The 13,077-nt window shown below is 35.5% G+C and overlaps 1 protein-coding gene across 1 annotated transcript; it reads right to left on the bottom strand.

Moving 5' to 3' along the window:
• Positions 1-982: 982 nt before the first annotated feature.
• On the bottom strand, positions 983-11,708 carry LOC109002703. The gene is made up of 14 exons (XM_035683570.1): positions 10,962-11,708; positions 10,726-10,812; positions 9,503-9,612; positions 8,932-8,982; positions 6,798-6,969; positions 6,090-6,407; positions 5,812-6,015; positions 4,938-5,423; positions 4,612-4,821; positions 3,687-3,872; positions 2,703-2,866; positions 2,428-2,580; positions 2,264-2,342; positions 983-1,625 (listed from the first exon to the last, which is right to left on the bottom strand). The coding sequence occupies exons 1-14, from the start codon at positions 11,403-11,405 to the stop codon at positions 1,200-1,202; spliced, it is 3,090 nt and encodes a 1,029-aa protein (XP_035539463.1). The 5' UTR covers positions 11,406-11,708; the 3' UTR covers positions 983-1,199.
• Positions 11,709-13,077: the final 1,369 nt, after the last annotated feature.

Genomic DNA, 13,077 nt, shown 5'->3' with positions numbered 1-13,077 from the left:
TAAATTACAAAAAGTCTGTCTTTGAATTTTGTTCTTTGTTTAGCAAAGTGCTTGATCTATTGCCTTGATCGAGTGTGTTTTTTTAATTTTTCTTCTCAAATTGAATATCGTATTTGCTCATGTTTGAAAACTACGTACAGCTCTAGAAATAGAAATTTTCTTGTATGAATTTAAAATTCATGTCAACTCATCTCATCTAATCATTACAATTTTTTTAAATTTTTATATTAAAAATAATAATCAATTCAACCATTTCTAATTCTAAAACAAAAATTATATTCTAATAATATTTTATTTAACTTTCAACTCTCATCTCATCTCATCTTTAACTATTTGCATGTGAGCAAATATATTTGGATCAAAACAAATTGACTTGAATAGACATAATTAATAAAATTATGGCCGGATAACATGAAACCCGCATTTAAATTATATAACTTGAATAAATAAATAAAAAAGGGTTTTTAAAAAAATTGTAGGAGTTCCTATATTTATTACAATCAATTATACATATTCCTTAGGCACTCCGCTGTTGTGACGGAATTCAGCAACTATTTTCTATTAAAAAAAAATGATGTAACCAATCACATCGACTTATACGCAAAAGAGTATGCAAAAGCGGCTGTGCACTAAAATGGACTTAAAAAAAGCTTTGAACTTTACATCCTCGTACAATTATTCTGGATATTAAGATGAATAAAAAATAGATGGCATGGACGAAAAGTATCAAACTTCAGGGCAGTTCCATTGAATTAGCTTGCACTTTCCCTGTGTAGGCTCACCAAGAACAGGCTCTCTCTTTTTTCTCTTCCCCTTTCGTTGTTGCAAACTCATGTCAAAAGCGATAAGAAATTTATTCTGATTGCATCTTCACGAATTCGGCCCCCATTGACCAGCGCTCGATGATCAGAAATGTCATGGCCTCTTCATTTTCATTTTCTATTCCAAAGAATGTATCATATTCAACAAACGGGAAAAGAAAAGAGCGAAAAATGGTCAATTATATTACATTTTGGCCTTAAATACCATCAATGACCAGAAGGATGCAGTTTTACATACAAAACCGCCACATACAAAATACAAATTGATGCATCCTTCCAGGCAAAAATTACACGATAAAGAAAAAAAAAATTACAAAGAAAAGAATTAGAAAATTACACTACTTTAAATGATGCCAAAACCCCATTTCATGCAATATTTTACCCTACCATGCTGCTGTTTGATTCCGGTGGGGGCTTAACATACTTCCCTATCACTTTTTGGTGTGTTCGCCTCCGAATTCTATCGATTTTTTCCTTGCTCCTTTGCTTCCTAGTTTCTTTTTGCCGGTGGCGTAAAGTCCGTTCTCGCTCATACACACCTTGCCAGAACACCTCACCAGTTGATGGCCACAACCACCGCCTAGTAGGGTGCAAAGTGTCTACTTCCTCCGCCAGATCCTCATCCATGCTCTTTAGTGTCGCATATGAAAACCATCTAATCCACATTTTACCTTTACGGCTGTCAAATCTATGATGTTCCTGCATCTCACCCGTCTCAGGGTTTACATACACCATCCGCCTCGCACTGTGATACGCCCAAACATTTATAAGTAGCTCAAGAAGCCGTGAGTAGCAATGTTTATCCTGAAGATTGTAAAACTACTCATTAAATAGGCAAAAAATATAAATCCAACCATATAATCTGGAAGAAAAACTTAAGAATATCTGCTGATTCTGAGCCCCCTCTTCTGCCCCTTTAACCTTTAGGGCACTTTGAGTAGGGCATCCAGAAATCAAGAAATGAGACCATTTCAATATTCTGACAAATGCACATACATGCATAATGGTGCCTCCAAACTAATATCTTGAATCTCCAACCATGATTCAAATATGACACTTGGCTTATTCAATTCCCTAGCTGTTTTTGCTATTATCAATGAATTTGGTGATGCTTTCATTAACTATTTTACAAGGCAAACTGTTTGTATCCAAAATTTAAATGAACTGATAGAATCATCCCATTTAGACATGGTTCCTAAGTTCCCTATTGAAGTCCAAACAAAAATTGACTCAATAACCAATGACCTATTAATCAAGTAGCTGACTAAACTTGACTTGCATTTGAATACATAAGGCCATTTTTTCATGGTCCTTGGATGACCTTTGTTGAAATAATAGGCCCCTTTTTGTGTAAGGAATCAAACTTGATGGAAACAAAAAAATGTCTTCAGAGACAAACAGCCTGTTGTGTAAGTAAGACATCAATGAAGAAAGAAAGTTACTTTGAACAAACTCAGATAACAGCGTCCACTTGAATGGTGCTCGTCATACATATGCACATCCAAGGCATCCACAAACATTCTGCACATGAAATCATATCGACAGATTAAAAAGTGAATCAATTCTTAGTAGATAACTTTCCCCCAAGTCATTCAATCTCTCCTACCTAGAAAACATCACGAACTCAAGGAAGGATCTAGTTGGCAAAGCCCAGCTGTGCATGACAGACCATGTGCCACCATCTATAGGCATGGATGGTAAAGAATCCAAATTGTGCTTTATGCCATACATTCTCTTAAGAGCCTCAGAAAATGCGAACCTATGGTTGGCAGTGTTGTGGTGAAAATTAGGTCAAAAAGTTAAATTACAGAGAGTGGATATAGATACCAGGTTTTATACAAGACAGAAAAATTTCTGTGACAGTTTTTTTAGTGATCTTACTTGCAATTTCCAGCATTTATAGCATCACAGAATGACCAAAAGTCCAGCTGCAAAGAATTTCGTGGATCCGAATCCAAGCGCACCCAAAAGTAGAGGGCATCCCCGTGCCTCCGTGCTTGGATAGAATCTACCAGTGCATTTTCAGCCATTCTGGACAAAGTTACCTGTTTAAACCTCCACATCAGATATAGAGCAGGATTTAGAAGCATGATAAAAAACAACTTCATTGCTTTGCTTTTTTTTTTTTGACATCCAACAACCCCAATAATATTGCACGAAATTGAAGTCCTTACCCATCAAGAAAATAAAGCAAACTCAAAAAGTTGGGTGCTGAATAGACCTGATGTAATTCATTTTCTTGACCCAAAATATTCTATCTGTAGCAATTTAATTGTTTCCACTTTTCTTTCCTTTTCTAAAAAATTTAACCAAAATTCACATTTGATAGTTATTTCAAGGTAATTAAAAGGGAAATAATATGCCCCACCAAAATACAAAGGAGTTTTAGGTTTTATCAATATGGCAGGTATTTATCAATATAGTTTTAATGAGACAAAGTGATCCATGTTTTCGTCTTTTTAAGACCGAGCCCTTCTACTCATCATCCCCACACCACACTTGATTTTTTATTTTTTGTTTTATTATTGCTAAACTATAGGAATTCTTCTACTCATCATCCATACACCACATATTTGGTAAGGGACAAAATAAAAAATAAAAATAAAAATAAAAAAATCCTGTGTGGTGTAGTGAGTAGAATTTTTTTTTTTTTTGACATATAGGGTTCAATGATTGGAAGGCACGTGGCAGCCTTCTTTTTATATGTCCCACAACATCATTACACTTGAAATGGCCACCAGTTGGTACTCAAAAAATTTTTAGAATCGTTCACTTGAAGAGGAAACATTTTAGAAAAGAAGTACTCCAAAGCAGATCCAAGTAACAAAAACCTTGGATAAAGCAATATGGAGAGCAATGACATACCTTCCTCGCTGTTGCTCTCCAAGAATGGAACCCTATCCAAGCATTCTTATGTACACGGTCAATCCGATTTGCAATTGCAAAATAGGCTCCAAATTCACCAAGTATATCTCGATAGTACGTATTACTAAGAAGTGGTAGACGAGAAGGTGCATCAACATCTTCTGCCCTAGGTCTCCGGCCTTTAGACTGCAAGTACCCAGTCCATGTATCCTTATGAGATTGAATACAATATAACTCATCTCATCCAAATTCCAACTTTAGAGAAACAAGTACGATAACTATTAGATAAGTATTAAGGCACGCTCATGCATGGCACAAAGGTGCCCAGGAAAACACAAGCACCAACCAGAATACCAAAACAAGTGAAGACACCCACAATGAACCAATCTTGAAAGCAAATGCAAATACTACAAAAGGTTATCTAGCAAGAATTGCAGAAGCATATATAAGATGAACAGAAGCAATGAAACCAACCAATCTCCATCATAAAGGCATAGCATACTCCTGTCCTTTATATACCTCACAGCATAAAAAATCAACAGAAAACACAAATGAAGTTTAATTGATTCCAATTGCTAGTAAGTAGTCACTTCTATCAACCTTTCTGAGGTACACTTTAAAAGAAACATAAAGAAATGACATTTTGAAATAGTCAACAGAAAATAAGACCCCACACTAGAATTTGTTATACTGCTAAACAAATATATATATATATATAGTATCAAGAACAGTAAATGGGACTATTAGGAAAAAAAGTAGTGCTTGATTGTGTACAGGAATGAACATACAGTTTCCCAAGCATACCATTTCTAAGACTGACATACTTCTGGAGAAAAAGAATATTGCAATTGTATATGTACAAAAGTATGATCTACAGCTGTCTACATTATAAAAGCAAAGGAGAAAAAACTGTTTGCTAACTCACCAGCCCAATCCCACGATAAAGTGACGACACATGTAGGAAAGGCCATGTACCCTCTCCGAAGTAAGGTTCATAAATGCATAATGGTTGACCAGTCCTTTCAAGCTCGCCTTCGTCCCTTTCATGCAAATCGTGCTTAAATCTATCCGCCTTTTTAGCACTTCGATATACGTCCTCCCAGGTCCCATGAGCTTGATCAGTTCTATCCTTTAGCTGTATCAAAGTCCAAATAAGGTGAGTTTTTACACAAAAACCAATACTGAGTCAACACAAGAAAAATATTTGAACCTACATCTTATACATATAATTTTGTCCTGTACATAACTTACCTCTTCTTCCTCTCTTCGTTTTCTGGCATTAACCATCTCAATGCTTTTCTCATCCTCCCATATGCTATACAAAAACAACTCATTAGCAGCATTTATAGCACTAGATCTTTCCCTTTGAGTATGGTTCCACTGCTGCTCAAACTTGTCTAAAAATGTGTAACTTCTTGAAGTGATGTCCATATATGTTGAATTTGATACTGCTTCAAATAGATTCCATTGCCATTTTTCCTTCAATTTTGGAGGGATTTCTGCAACATCCTTGGGAGATGCAACTTCTGATGGGAGCTTGAGGACATTTACAAGGAGTGAAGCATATCCCTCAACGGCTTCTGAAACCATCAGGTTTCTTGCAGTGCTTCTTCCTAGTGAGGCACTATTGCGAGCTAGTGGTGATACTTTTCCTTTAAAGAACACTTGCTTTATGACTTGTGTCAGAGCCCTACTATTCTCCTTCGGGAAAAGAAAGCCATTCACCCTGTCATCAACCTAGCCATTAATGTCAATGCAGTTAGTAGTTTGATAGAAAAAAGTTTGCACCAAATGAGAATTCAAAATCATGAAACCATAAGATTCCCAGTTGTTTGAAATTAGTAAATTAAACCCACACCTTTAGTTCCTCCCTCTTACATTACTTATGTAAAAAAATTTCTACTTTGCTAGATAGAAGAAAAGATAAGGTCCTAGAACTCAATGGCCTAAAAGGATCTCCATGCCAGGCAAGTATTGGAAATGGAAATTTTATAACCTGAATGGAAACTGTGAATGCATTTTCCCTCCCAAGACTTCTTTGTTTATTAAATACTTTTAGTTACTCAGGAACATGTGTGTTGGTCACAGTTGTCTGAACAGAGGAGAACAGAATTCAGAAGCATACATATTTTCTTATCATGGAGATATCTGGGGCAATGATTGGTTTCCCGTAGCACATGGCTTTTATCAAGATGTTTGGAAAAGCCTGCTCTTCAAGGAAGGATCCATATATTACAAGATCAGCCATGCCTAAAATATCGTCTGCATCCACATCAAGAGCTTTATGCTTCACAATGCCGCTTGGATATTTCAATTTAAGAGCAATTGCCTAAGAATAATTACTTTATTAGTTAAAATAATATATCCACAAATATATAGAACCAAATTTCTGCAGATATGTACCTCAATAACCACACCATAGTCACTTGTTGAATTCCCACTTAGAACAATAATTTTGAGCTCAGAATTGGAACTATTATCTAATGGAAAGTTCAGAACAACTGGTAATAAAGCCTGTAAAACAATCGCATGCTCCAGCCACAAACCCCTGTACAAAAATTGGCTTCCCACAATTGCCACAACAGTATCATCAGGATCATAACCCATCTTGACACGCATATTATCATTTTGTAATGCTATTGTTGTGTCTACTTCCCATGCTTCAGCAGGCGAACCCGGGATAACAAAAAAGTTCCCAACATCAAATGTGGAGTAAATCATCTGTTAAAAGCACAGAAAGAAATCATACCACTATAAATAACTGACTGCTTCAGCAGCTATTTTAAAGCTTGATAAATTAGACAATGAGCAAGTTAATAAGCTCAAAATAACTATACAGGATATTTTCTCAATGTAATATTGAGCTTCACTGGATTATGGTTTAATCCGCTCATTACTTATATCTCCTGAATCAGATCTACTCATCACCAATTGATAAAGAAACTAACATATAGGGAATATAAATGCCAAGAATGGTGTGATGTTACACAGAGGAGCTTTCAGCTGTGGATGCAATGAAGCACCCCTTTCCATGTGTACTAATTGCGATGAATGGTAAGTATAAGATACTGAAGAGTGTCTACAAGAAAAAAACTTTCTGTTAAATATTACCGGAAGGACATAGTTTGGGAAGACAACAACAGTGGATCGGTTGAAGACCCTTTTCCAATCATTTAAGATGTCAATCTGCCCACTTGAAATATATTTTCTTGAACGAATTGCTAGCGATCTTTCATGGATGGTCCATATAAGAGGTAATGACTTGAAAGGTTCCTGCTCAAAACTGTAACAAGTAAAACCATTCATTTTAATTCAGCACAATGCTGATGATAGGAATTCCTTAACATCATTGGCAACAAATTCAGAAAACTCTGTAAATAAAGAAACTTAAAAACATAGATCATAGATGTATAGAACTAAGACAGAATGTAACCACGGGGATTGCATTTTGTAAAATGGGTTTAAGATCTTTCATTATGCACATATTTCAATAAAAGAAGCTTCCATAATTACTTTGTGATGATCAAATAAAGAAATACTCATACCAGGAAGCACATGCACCTCCAAAGGGCAAAAAAAGTAGTGTAAGACATATCAAACATGGATGCCCATGCCACTACATCTTACACATCACCAACTGGAACTAATCCTGATTTGGCCAACTTGATCATCAATGAAATAAAATACGTTCAATGGCCAAAATTTCTTTTGCTAGTAAATTTGGCCCCCACTTAACATAAGTTTTGCACCACTACTAGGCATTATACACATGCTTCAAGACTTATAGGCTTCCTAAACTTCCAGGCCAACATCTTGAAAAATGTTTTCTAAGAAGGATCCCAAATGAAAAGTGCCTCACGCACGCTAGCACCATGGTTCATGACCATGTCATGTAATTCCTCGTTATGGACATTTGTGCTGACAACCAAGAGACATTAAGCAACAAAAACTTAGCACCCAGCCTATGTTAGAAACCTCTGGTATTCATGTGGTAAAGTCCTTGGGCTTGGGGTATGCTCCTCCCAAGTCTAAGGTTCAAATCCCCTTGGGTGCAAACAATCTCCACAGGCCATCAGACTGGGGGATTTTTCCCTTGAATTACCCGAGTTGCACTTGCAGGAAACTTCTTACCGAGGGCCTGTGCACCCTTGAGATTAGTCAGGTCGTTATTCCTGAACACCCTGTGCCAATAAAAAAAAATCTCTCCCAACTCAACTCACAACCCATGCCTCATACCAAGATTACAAAATTGTGCCAGAAGCAGAGAAGTACTAGTCAATCTATAAATTTAAAACACAAGTCACGACTCCATTTGAAAGTGTCGGTCACCAGAATAGGTTAATAAAAAGTACTAGAAGCTGTTGTGAGATCATTTGCATCGAAGACATGAGTGAATTTGAAAGCGTTGGTGACCAGGTTGGGTTATAAAAATGTACTAGAAGCTGTTGTGAAATCATCTGAATGAACTTTCACTCTTTAATCCTTTATGCTTTTTAGGATGTCATTGTAATAAAACAGTGCTTCAGAAACAAGTGTTTCACAAACTAATTCCTGTACCAAAGAAAATTTAGAGAGAAGACAGCAACCTATTCATGTGACAATAATAGCTTCTTGCTAAGTAAGAAAAAAATCTTTAAATAGCAAAAAAAGGGTGTCAACCCAAAACACAGGATATATCCACCTAACTAGATTGTAAAAATAATATTAATAATAATTAACACCAATGCAAAGATTGCATGAACAGAATAGGGTAACCTAGATAGAAATCAAAATTTTAAGAGTTGCAACCATCTGACCATCACATTTTTCTTAAACAAAACTCATAAATCCAATTTTGTTTTTTATAAGAAGAATTTATTAATCCACATAATTAGGCAAAGCCCAAGTACACAGTAAGTATACAAGAGAAAACCCTAATTACAAGCCAAGAACTGTGAAAAACAGAATAAAAGTCAATAAAACTAGTCCCATTCAATACAATAGCCAAAGCCCAAAGTAACAATGAATGGAAGAAAAAATCTCTAAACCCTCCTCAATCCAATAAAACTCCTAAATCTCTAAACCCTCCTAAAACAAAATAACAATGTGTGAAAAACAGCATAAAAGTCAATAAAACTCCTAAATCCAAATTTAAAACTTACAATCACCAACAAAGTCTGAGAAATCACCAATAAAACTGTAATGCAACAGCAATAACATGGAAGTTTTTATCGCACGAAAATCGTAAATAAATAGTTAATCTTACCATGAAAAGACACCTTTGGATTGAAAAGAGCTCACAATTACGCCATCATAGCTGCAAAACACATAAATTTTTGTTATAGACATCCAAAATTTAACAAATCCAATAAAACGACATGGGAGCAACAACTCGATAATTGCTTCTAATTATATAGTCACTGGGATAACATTTTCCTAAGCATTTAATTTAATCTTATGTATAACACTCAATCATAATGGATGTATTATCAATTCTATTTCCACTAGAATTGTGGCACAAGATCAAGTAATTATTGGGTTATCACCAACTCGGAAACATCAAATCAGAAGGTTACCACAGATTTTTTCCTAACACAGCCAATCAAATGGCAAATGCCATGGAAACATCTTTGACAGCATGCCAACATGTCAAGCATCTAGTAAGTTAGAATAGGGAGATGGTTTCCCCTTCTTTTTCTTTTCTCTTTTGAATAAATTAAATTTTATGAACAGACTGATCTTTTTTGTGCTAGAACAAGAGGATCTTAAGTTTTGATTGAATCCAAAAAATCCCCTCAATAAAATATTCTCATCCAATCTCAATGTATGTTACATACATTAACCAATCTACACCAATCTCTGTCTTGTCACATGTTTGAATAATGGTGACTGGAACTCCAATTTTTCTCCAAATCTCACGCACAGGACCATTTTCGAGTGAGAAAACCTGAAAATTATAAGATCAGATGTTATATTTATATTAAATACCACTGTAGAATTTTATTGGAAACAGAGAACTCAAGGTAAATGCTTTTAGCTAACAGACGACTCAGGTAGTTCAGGAGATGGGCAAGCCTCTAGCAACAAGTCAACAACAAAAGATAAAAGGACTTTTAGTCCTTTGTCCTGCGCTACAGATATCATTCTTAAATGAATATGTAAATTCCACCAAATGCCTTCCACCATTTTTCTTTTCTGCAAAGAAGTGAGGGACTTTGGGTACAAATCAACGGGGAGACGAACGACTAAATATATAATAGCACCTATTTCATCTAATAGTCTCCAATTTTATTCATGATACCTAATACATATATTTGAGTCCTCATGCCCAAAGTTCCTTTCCAAAATCATTCCAACCTTTCAAGTTGTCACGACTAGCAGTCATCTACTTCAATGTCAAATTTACATCAAATTATGTCATTCATTTGATTTTCACATTTATAAATCTTGAAGGTCATTTTCTTCAACCCCAACTGTGTACTATAGCGTTTATACCATTCTGTCTCTCCTCAAAATTGGTAAAACTTTATTCATAGCACACACAACTTCCATGGGTAAGGATATGTGGATAAGTGTAAGGGGAAGAACAGGATAGTGAAACAGTAATACTTGCACTTTCTAATCTCAGTATCATTAAGAAAAAATGAAAAATACTCGACTCCCTTAGCATAGAATTTTGGAAATCATAATGGATTTGATAGGTCTAAAGGTAAAACCCCAATATTGGTCTAATTCATTTTGGTAATCCATAATTCTAAGCACACAATAACAGAAAACTGGGTGGTAAAGCAAACATCAAGCAATAATTTATGATAAAAAAATAAATTAAATTTCAAGCCCGCATGTCATCTGTAACATTTAGTACAAAAAAGTTTTATCTCACGCCTCCTCACTGCCCCCCTATGACAGTTTGTAGCCTAAGGGTGCCGCAGTCATCCCATAAATAAAAAGAAAAAGAAAAGAAGCCATATAACTAGAAATGTTTTTTTTTTTATAGTTTCTTCAACCATACTCGGCATATTAGAATTACAAACTAAACCAAAAAAAGGATGCACAGTACCTGTACTTCGTAGCCAATCTCCTGCAAAGCAACTGCAACTGTCACCATCAGTAATTGTTGTGAATCAACCAACAGATCTGCAAAAGCCTTCAAGTAGAAAATGAAATCAAACAGACAATCAAAGAAAAGGCTATCCACCAACTAAAATCAACTACGAAAGATAATAAACTAGAAAGCATGCCATATGATAAAAATGGATAACCCACAAGCATTCGTTGTAGTAGTCGAATACTGACCAATGCAAGCCGGGGCTTTCTGCACCCAAAACGCTGTAGTGTCCTGTTGAAAGCAGAAGAATGCAGATTTGCCGCCCTAGATTCTTTCTGAAACTTCTCCAAAAGCTTAGTAGGCTCAAATCGAACATCCTCCCCAAATTCAAACACACCCATCTCCTTCAAAATGTTCAAATCCCCGTAACTCACTTCCATTTCATTTTCGAATGAAGCCCCTGACTTTTCAACCATAGAACCAGGCAGAAACATCTGGAAGAGCACCACAAAGAATAGGAACACGACCATCGTACAAATCCATAGGAGGTAATCTAGCTTCTTGAAAAGCAAAAACCTTGAGAACCTCGATCTGGGTCTCTGTAAAAATGGGTTTCTCTCGGTTCTACCAGATGAGTTAGAGCGGAAAAGGTTGTCTCTCTTCAATGGAATCCCGGTTTCCAGAGACCCCATTCAGTGTCCCATCCAAAATTACCACAAAAGCTTCAAATTTGACGCAAGCACATTTAACGCTACAGACTTAAAACGGTGCTTTCAGTGCAGAGTGAGGACGAATGTCTGCGAGCTTTGAGTATACAGAGAAGTGAAAGGTCAGAGAGAGGCCGAGGTCACGAGGATGATGATAGCGTGTACTGTGGTCGTAGTCATAAATTGTCGACTTGAAGGTAAACCAATCATAAAATGGGTTTTCTGTGACATTTGAATGTGAAAAAACACTTTGCGAGCTAAAAACTCGGAGACAATCTAATGGCGGATTTACTGTTTGATGTCCGAAAGTTTAATGTTTTTTCATGCGAATAACACGTTGACAGGTTAAGTATTTATAGTTTTATTATCACACGTCAAGTACATACATTCTGATTCTTCTCAGTATATTATGATTATAATTTAAGATTTCATCAATTAAATTACAAGTAAATCCTTAAAAAATATCGAGTTGATTTTATTTTTTTCCTTTTTTCAGATAGAAAACCAAATACACCTCAGCGTGAATTAGATGAACAGTAACAAGATCTACTTCTTTCTTCTATATATTTCCATACAATAATACAAAAAGGGAAGATCTTGGAGAGTATGAAACGCAAAAATAATTTACATTTTTTTTAAAGTAGAAGCAGTAGTTTGCATGATAGTGGAACAAAAGCGAAATAGTTATATTTCAATAATAATAATAAAAAAAGCGGTAAAAAAGAAATAGACTATTCCAGTAAATGGACAACTGGACAGATGTGTTGCTGTCAAACACGAGGATTGGGACCTTTCAATTTTCTTTTTAAATAATTGATAATGGTATATCAAAATTATTTGTTCTTACTTTATGTACGTGCACATGTATCGCGTAATTATTGGGTTACACAGTATTTTGTGGATAATCTTGCCTGTGTAAAGTTTCAAACTGTTGCCTGTGCAAATTGGGCCTGAACCCACGATCCAATCTAAAATTCAGATTGGTCCACCTCTGTTTAAAAATAAAAATAATTAAAAAATTAAAAATATTATAAAAAAAAAGTTAAAAAGTTAATTCATGTGTATCATCGCAGGAAGATGTTGAACCCGTTAGACATGAGAAGCTACCACTTTCGGTTGAAAATTGATCGTTGTTGTTGTAATAGTTATATAAATCATCAATATCACATTTAAGCGATCTAATAAATTGATCAGCATCCTTATCGTCGAGGATGTTTCTAATCCAATCTTCTACAATCGCCAACTTATATATGGGGTCAAAGATTGTAACCACAAATAATAATCTATTTATCTTCTTCACATCCCTCAATATTTATTATATTTGTATTTCATCCTCATAGTCATTGCATTCAACAAACTCACACTATCAACACAACTCTATTGCAAGTGGTCATAAAGCCCCGATAGCTCCTCGAAATACATATTCGTAATAGGATATTTTGTCCCAAATATCTGCATTGTTATGTTATAAAATACCTGACATTGGCCCAATCAACTGTATCTGGTATATCGAGACCCCTTTCTCCCCAACTAACTTTAGAAAAGCATACATCATGCCCCCATCCTCGACCTTCATCCTCTCGAACGTTGTTTGGTACTTATGCATTACATCCAGCATCATGTATGTCTAGTTCCATCGAGTTGGAACATTCAGTTG

Source organism: Juglans regia, chromosome 12 (genome assembly GCF_001411555.2).
Source record: "Juglans regia cultivar Chandler chromosome 12, Walnut 2.0, whole genome shotgun sequence".
NCBI classification, from domain to species: Eukaryota; Viridiplantae; Streptophyta; class Magnoliopsida; order Fagales; family Juglandaceae; genus Juglans; species Juglans regia.
The sequence above is the reverse complement of the archived record's forward strand: the minus strand, read 5'-3'. Positions and strand labels throughout refer to the sequence as shown.

Coding starts and splice junctions, on each gene's coding strand:
- LOC109002703 (XM_035683570.1), bottom strand. CDS start 11,405: ATGGGGTCTCTGGAAACCGGGATTCCATTGAAGAGAGACAACCTTTTC. Junction 10,813..10,961: donor GAAAGCCCCGGCTTGCATTG/GTCAGTATTCGA, acceptor TTCTACTTGAAG/GCTTTTGCAGATCTGTTGGT. Junction 6,408..6,797: donor TCCCAAACTATGTCCTTCCG/GTAATATTTAAC, acceptor TGCTTTTAACAG/ATGATTTACTCCACATTTGA.